Source organism: Myotis davidii, unplaced genomic scaffold, assembly GCF_000327345.1.
Source record: "Myotis davidii unplaced genomic scaffold, ASM32734v1 scaffold562, whole genome shotgun sequence".
Taxonomy (NCBI): Eukaryota; Metazoa; Chordata; class Mammalia; order Chiroptera; family Vespertilionidae; genus Myotis; species Myotis davidii.
Window position 1 is genome coordinate 3,076,153 of NW_006293953.1, and position 7,581 is coordinate 3,083,733.

The 7,581-nt window shown below is 52.4% G+C and overlaps 1 protein-coding gene across 1 annotated transcript in view; it reads left to right on the top strand.

Annotated features, from left to right (window-relative positions):
* The window catches only part of BPIFB6 (BPI fold containing family B member 6), an 11,409-nt gene extending 9,475 nt beyond the window's left edge, over positions 1-1,934 (top strand). Inside the window, exons 13-15 of the mRNA XM_006767894.2 lie at positions 499-562; positions 973-1,049; positions 1,753-1,934. Of these exons, the coding sequence (XP_006767957.1) occupies positions 499-562; positions 973-1,049; positions 1,753-1,785 (174 nt within the window). The 3' untranslated portion in view covers positions 1,786-1,934. The remainder of the gene's footprint in view (positions 1-498; positions 563-972; positions 1,050-1,752) is intronic.
* Positions 1,935-7,581: the final 5,647 nt, after the last annotated feature.

Below are 7,581 nucleotides of genomic sequence, written 5' to 3' on the forward strand. Positions count from 1 at the left end.
GGGTCCACAGCACCCCGTGTCTCCTGACTTCCCCCATGCCGGGACCATGACCCAAGGCCCACATGCCACCTGAATGGGACTAAGCCAGGGGTGGGCAAACTTTGACTTGAGGGCCACAATGGGTTCTTAAACTGGTCCAGAGGGCCGGAACAAAAGCATGGATGGAGTGTTTGTGTGAACTAATATAAATTCAAAGTAAACATCATTACATAAAAGGATCCGGTCTTTTTTTTTTTTAGTTTTATTCATTTCAAACGGGCCGGATCCGGCCTGCGGGCCGTAGTTTGCCCACGGCTGGACTAAGCAGAGGTGAAAGGCATCAGCCTACAGTTAAACAGGGTCAGGCCCAGTTTTGATGTTCGCTGGACAAATTATTGGCTGTGTTTAATATTCATTCCTGTGGTCCCCAGACCCAGCTCGAGTGCGGGTTGAAAGTTTTGTTGAATTGAATTGAACGATGGGATGTGGGTATTTTCTCTCTTTCTTTCTCTCCCCCAGGAGAAGACGCTGACTGGCTTTATCACTGACTTTCTTCGAGAAGCCTACATCCCGGCTGTCAATGGTGAGGGCGCCAACAGGCGCTGATTTTGCTGGTGATTTTCTGAGCAGGAAAGGATGCCACCTGGTGGTCTCAAAGCCCCTCCACTGGCCCCAGATGGGGGAGGCTAACAGGGAATGGATGATCATTGCTGAATCTTTGAGGTTCATGTAGTCTTAATGTCACCTGTCTACGGACAAAGGCACCTCCCTCAATTTTGGACACTTGATTCTTGACCCCACACCATGAGTCAGATGGTGGTGGAGACCTGGGATGTGAATACATAGTGATCTGGCCTATGCTCTCTCTGCCTGCGCAGCTGGCAGACATCATGCTTCAGTCACAGCACTAGTTCCTACTCCTCTGCTCCCGGCATCCACGCCTTAATCAACGGCAGGTAGTCAGGCTGAAATGACTCTCACTGTATTTCTCAGATGTGCTCCGAGTTGGACTTCCGCTTCCAGACTTTCTGAACATGAACTACAACCTGGCAGAGCTGGACATAGTAGAGGTAAGGAAAGGAACTGGGGAAGGCCACGTCAGTCAACACCTTTGGCCAACGAGTGAGGAGCAAAAGCCTGCCTCTCTCCTCCTGGGGGCGCAGGGCTGAGGAGGGCTGCGGCCATCAATACTATCTTGCCAATCCCTTGAGCAGTGCCCTGCCCTTCAGAACCTGGCCCTGCTTGGCCAGGGAGTCCCTAGAAGGAAATGAGAATTCGGCCACTCTCTTTCCATGCCTTCTCAGGCAAATTACCTCACCTTTCTCTGTCTTGATTTTTCTGTGCTGAAAATGGGGATGATAATATGGGTATCTGCCCCCGAGAACTGTTTATTGAGATAATTCATCTAAAGGTATACAGTAAGCACTCACTAAATATTAGCTTTTCACTCCATGCCAAGCCTCGCACACAGAGCATTCAATGTGCATTTTGCACCTTCTGTCTCTCCAATCTGGGAGGAAGGGGTGCTGGTCCGCACTTGTCCATGGAGAAAACGGAAGCGTAGAGAGGTGAGGGGTCATAGGGCGAGCTTCGTTCATCCTCTGCTCTCAAACGCTGGCTTCCATTTCCTGGCCACGGTTTGGTGCTTCGTTCATCCTCTGCTCTCAAACGCTGGCTTCCATTTCCTGGCCACGGTTTGGTCCATCCCATTCTGCACCTGGTGGCCCCATCATTGCTCCACCCATCTACACCTGGCCCTTTATCTCCTGCCAGGACGCCCTGGTGATGGACTTGAAGCTGGACTGACCAGGACAGGATTCAGCTGCCAATGCCCACAAGCCACCATTGGCTGTGCACCGTGGAGGAGCCCCTGATTGGAGCCTGGCCCCCTAGCACTACTGGCTGCTTCCTTTAGCAAGGAGTGAAGCGGGGAGGCCTGGGCTGGGGCCCTGGCAATAAACTGGAGAAAGGCCATTACAAATATCTAATGTTTTGACCTCGTTATTTGTAGCAAATCGACGTGTGGCTTTTCTTCCCCTTTGGTGGGTTTTGGGGTCTAAGACCAGCTTGGGGTCTGAGGGAAGCTGGTCACAGTCTTGGGGCAGGCCTGAGCATATGTTGAATACCTGCTGAATGTCATGCTCAGGGTTTTACTTGTACCATCTCATTTAATACACAATAACCTGATAAGAAGAGGCACCATCGCCATCCCTACTTTACAGATGAGGAAACTAAGGCACAATGAGGTCAGCTCCCTTGCCCAAGGTTACACAGTTTAGCAAATGGCAAAGCTCTCCCTACCCACCTTAGTTGCCCCCAAATCTTGGTAACTTGAGGATGGCTCTGTTCAGAGGGAGCCAATGACATAGCAGGCTCCCAGGCATCCTGCCTACGTCACCTCCCTTAATCCTCACAAAGCAGTTGAGAGAGATGAGGACTGTCCTCATTTGACAGATGCAGAGACCAAGGCGCAGAGAAGTGGAACAACTGGCCCAAGGCCACCTGGCAAGTCAGGAGACAAGCTGGGGATTGGAATTCTGGAGCCAGTCTGCCTCGGTCCAAATCCTGGCTCTACCTGCTCACTGCTGTGTGCCCTGGGCAGTTCACTTCACTCAGAGCCTCCATTTCCTCACCTGTGAAATGGGAATAATGGTAGTACTGACTTCAGCAGGGTTTCAGGCAGATTAAATGAATTAAATAATGAAAAGTGCTTAGCACCGGGCCTGGCACAAAGTAAGTGCTTGAGAAATGTTAGCCACAGGTAAGTGTTTGAGACCAAGAGGGATGTGAACAGGCATGTCTATGCTGGAGTGTGTATGTGTGTGTGTGTGTGTGGGGGGGGGTGGTGGTGGGGAGGGGACAGCTGTGACAGACCGGGTGCCAGAATGTGCAGTTTTGAGCAGGTGTCAGTATACATGGCCTATGGATCCGGGCGGCCGGGGGCATCTGTGCAGATGCAGATGTCCAGCTGCAGAGATTTGTCCGTGAAAAGACCTCTGGTGTCTGTCCATGTCTGCGTGCGCCTGTGTCCCATGGTCATTTGTACGTCGACTGTGCTGAGGGCGTTTCCACATCTCACAGCTGACATTCACGTGAAGCTCAGCTCCTGCCCCATCTCCTCCCTGGGATTGACACTGGTACTGGCCTTTAAATGGACTCCTTTTACAAGTAAACAAATGCACGTTTACACATAATACAGTTAAATATACATTTTAAAAGAAATGTATTCTAAATGGACCTGAAACTCAGTGTCATTTGCTAGAATGTAAAATAAATAAATAAATAAATAAATAAATCCGTAAATTTGAAAAAAGGAATGGGCACGGGCCTCCCAGCATCCCTTGGGGCTGCAGTGCTGGCAATTACTGGAGTGGGATGTCTGTGTGTTGGTGTGTGCATTTGTCAAAGTATCTCTGTGTGGGGGTGAGTCTCTGTAGGTGGGGCATCTGGGTGGGTCTGGGGGAAGGAGTGGTGTTGGGCACACATAGGTGTCTTGGGGGGCGCGGTATGGCAGAGGCCTCGTCCGGAGGCCGTGATCCTGGAGCTCACGAGTCCTGGCAGGTCTGCCCTATCGCAGTCTGGCCCCGGCCCATGCCGCAGAGGAAGGAGGGCCCTTCCTCCCCTCTGGCCATATGCCAGGGCCATCCCCTTGTCCCTCACCTTCAGCCCTAATCCCATACCTATCATCTTCCTGACCCTGGGACAATGGCAGCTTTGAGACAGGCCTGGCAGAGACAGACGCCTGGGTAATCCATGAGTGGCTGATGCCCGACATGGGACATGTGAGAGACACCCCCTTCACTCCCCACTTCACCCTTCGATGTACAGCACACTCCTGGCCACTGAAAGCCTCCCCACAACCTCCCAGGCTCAGTGCGCAGATGGGGAAACCAAGGCACAAAGCTGTGAGAGTCCGGCGGCCTGGCTTCCCACCAGGAGCACATTGTGGCCTTGGCCAAACGGCAATTGCTCTCTGAACCTGTTCTCCTATCAGTAAAATGGGAGAGGGGTTGGATGCTCCAGCCTCCAATCTGATTTCAGCATCCTTTGAGTGTCAGTCACAAATGTACCCTGGGCAGAACATGGGGGCTAGGCTGGCAAGGGGAGCCCAGCCCTGTGACCTCACCCCGGGGAGGCAGTGATGGAAGTTCTGTGCCCATGGGCACTGGTTACCTTCAAGATTCTCCCAACCTTAGATGAGGAAGTGGCAGCTTTGAGCGATAAAGTGACCAGCCCCCAAGGGCACAGGTACCTGTGGAGCTGGGACTTGGACCCTGTCTGCCTGAGTCCAAGTCTCCTTGCTCCGTTACATCACGCAACAGCGAATGCATCCTCCTCCTTTAAAGAAACCGAGGGCCAGACAGGTGTGTGTCTGGCTCAAGGTCTTTGATCCTGGGACCATGCTATCACGCCCGTGGGGCCTGCCAGGCAGCCCACACCTGGGAAGACAAAGACAGCACAACATCCCCGGCATCTGTGTCCACACCCGTCACCACCCGCCCTTCTCCCTTCCCAGCTCACTCTCAGCTCAGGTACGCCCAGGAAGGCCTCCCGGGGTGGATCTTGCTGTTGTCGGAGTTTCTCTGGCACCCTTGGCACCCTCCCCTGATGCTCTAAGGTCCATTTCCAGGATGCCTGTTCTCACAGCCAGCTAGTCAGGTGAGGGTGGGCACCTTTAATATAAGCCCATTTTGCAGATGGGGAAACTGTGGCTCTGCAAGGAAGTCACTCAATAGTGGGTAAGAGAGTCAGGATTTGAACCCAGGAATTTTGGCTCCAGAGCCTTCACTCTAAAAGCTAATGCCCAGGGGTCTTTCTCCTCATCAAGTCCCTTTCCTGCTCTAGTCCCTTCCGTGGCTGCCCAGCACCCTCACTAGGGTTCTGCAAAGGCCTCCATCAGATTGCTCTAGCGCAGTGGTTCTCAACCTTCTGGCCCTTTACATACAGTTCCTCATGTTGTGACCCAACCATAAAATTATTTTCGTTGCTACTTCATAACTGTAATGTGCTACTGTTATGAATCGTAATGTAAATATCTGATATGCGAGATGGTCTTAGGCGACCCCTGTGAAAGGGTCGTTCGACGGCCAAAGAGGTCGCGACCCACAGGTTGAGAACCGCTGCTAGCGGTTTGTTAAACATGGCAGTTCCTAGGCCCTCTATCCTTGGCCTGTTGAGTTAGGGTTGCACAGACGTGTATTTTATGAATTCCTTCGCATGGCCAGGCCCAATCCCTGACTCGCCTTAGGTGCCCGAGGAGACTTGCCTGGGGAGCTGGAAAGAACTGGGGAAAAAAAGGCAGACCAGAAACTAGGTAGCATCTCCCGCCCTTTCAAGAGGCCAGGCTGATGGGTGGTAAGCCAGGTGGCCTGGCTGGACTCCTGTGAGACCTCGGAGCAGTGGCTGCCCCTTGCAGAGTTCTGGTTCCTGAGTGTAAGATGGGGAGGTATGACATTGCTGACTCCACAGGTGATTGTGGTGACTATACGCATTCACACGCATCAGTGCCTTGTAGACAGTAAGTGCTCAATAACTGCTGGATGCTAACTTTCCCTCCTCCTCCCGCAAACCAATGCCTTAAAAATACCCCGCGCTGGCGAGGATGTGGGGCAGTGGTCACTCTCCAGGCTGCCGGTGGGGTCCCGATGGCGGAGGCGCTTGCGGAGCCCTGGCAGTGCCTGGGGAGGCGGAACCTGAGCGCGCACCACGACGACCCAGCAACCCCGCTCCTGGCTAAGCACCCGGAGAAATGAATAAAAATATATGTCCACAGAAAGACTTGCCAATATTCATCACAGCCAACAACGGGCAGCCCGGGTGCCTCTGGAGGAGCACGGATAGCACGCTGGTGTGCTCACGTAGTGCAGTGGCATATACAGCACAGAAGAACGAGTTGTCCCACACACACGAATGAATTTCATGGACGGTGAGTGTGAGGGAGGCACACACAGGAGGGCACGTAGGTGCCACTCCGTTCTGTGACCCTCAGGAGCGTCCTGGGCTCGCCCACTGTGTGAGCGGTCGGGGCAATGGCGACCCTTGGTGGACAGTGACTTGGAGGGACACCAGGCGGCTTCTGGAGGGCTCGGGCTGTGAAAATTCGTCCCGCTGTACACTTGTGATCCAGGCCCTTCTCTATATGTGCTTTATATTTTAATTAAAATTTATTTTTTAAAAAATGTATGTGGGTTTAGTCACCTGACTCGGTTTCTAAAGTCATTGGGATGAGCATTGCATGGTTAGGGGTTCCGAGGTTCGGAGGTGGACCAGGCCGATGCCATGGCTCCTCCCCATCTCACCAGGCAGGAGACAGACCCACAGACACCCAGAAACACGGTTACAGCCTGGCATGTCACAGGCTCTGGGAGAGAAAATCCCAGAGGGCTGTGGGATCACAGCCAGCGTGGGGATCAGGAGGGCTTCCTGGAGGAGGGGTTACCCAAGCCAGTACCCTCAGAAGAATTGCAAATGACAGCTGAAGTCTGTAAGTCTGAACAGTAACCTGCAGGGCCTGTCACTTCCTTGATTCCATGTCCCTCACTCCCTGCCACCACACAGGCCCCCCCAGGGTTCCTGGACACATGGCCTCCGAGCCTTGGTATTGCTGTCCGGCTTTCCCCCAGGCAGCTGCCTGGCCCATTCCCTCTCCTCCTGCTCCAATCTGAGGCCTCCCCTGACCACGTAGTGAGAACTGCACCCTCCCTACTTTATTTCTGTCACCAGCCTCTGATGTACGGTTTCATGTGCTTATCTTCCCCTCCAGAGTTGTGTTGTCCAATGCCATGGTCAGTGCCCATACGGGGTGACTGTGTTTGAAATGTGGCAAGTCCGAATTTGCTGCCTTGTCAGTGATTTCACAGACAGGATGAGAGAAAAAAAAGTAGACTACCACATTAGTAGTTCTATATTGATTAAATGTTAAATAATATTTTGGGTTAAATAAGCTATATGATTAAAATTAATTTACTTGATTTTTTTTTTACCTTTAAAAAAAGGTGGCTACTAGAAAAAAAATTATTTTTGATATATTTTTATTGATTTCAGAGAAGGGAGAGGGACAGAGATAGAAACATCAATGATGAGAGAGAATCATTGATTGGCTGCCTCCTGCACGCCTCCTACTGGGGATTGAGCCCGCAGGCCGGGCATGTGCCCTTGACTGGAATTAAACCCAGGACCCCTCAGTCCTTAGGCAATGCTCTATCCATTGAGCCACACCGGCTAGGGCGTAGAAAAATTTTTAATTGTGTTGTATTGTTACTGGTCATCTCCTCCAGTGCAGGGATTTGTCCCTTTTGTTTACAGTGGCACCTAGCAAACAGTAGGAGCTCTATAAATGCTTGCTGCAGAATGCATGAATTTCTCTCCACCATCATCTGCACCAGCCTCAGGAAGGGAACAGAGCAGCCTTCTCTGGAGCTTGGGGGACACCCGGCCTTGGGGATGGAAGGGGAAGGGGGTTGGTGCCCTTCCCCCTTATTGGCCCAGAGTTCCTCTCTCCAGGCCCCAGGGCCATCTCCAGGCCAGGCCTGAGGTGGGGGCAGCAGAGGGTCAGGAAACCCAGCAGCCTTAGCTCTTTCCTTTCCTCCCTGGCCTTAACTG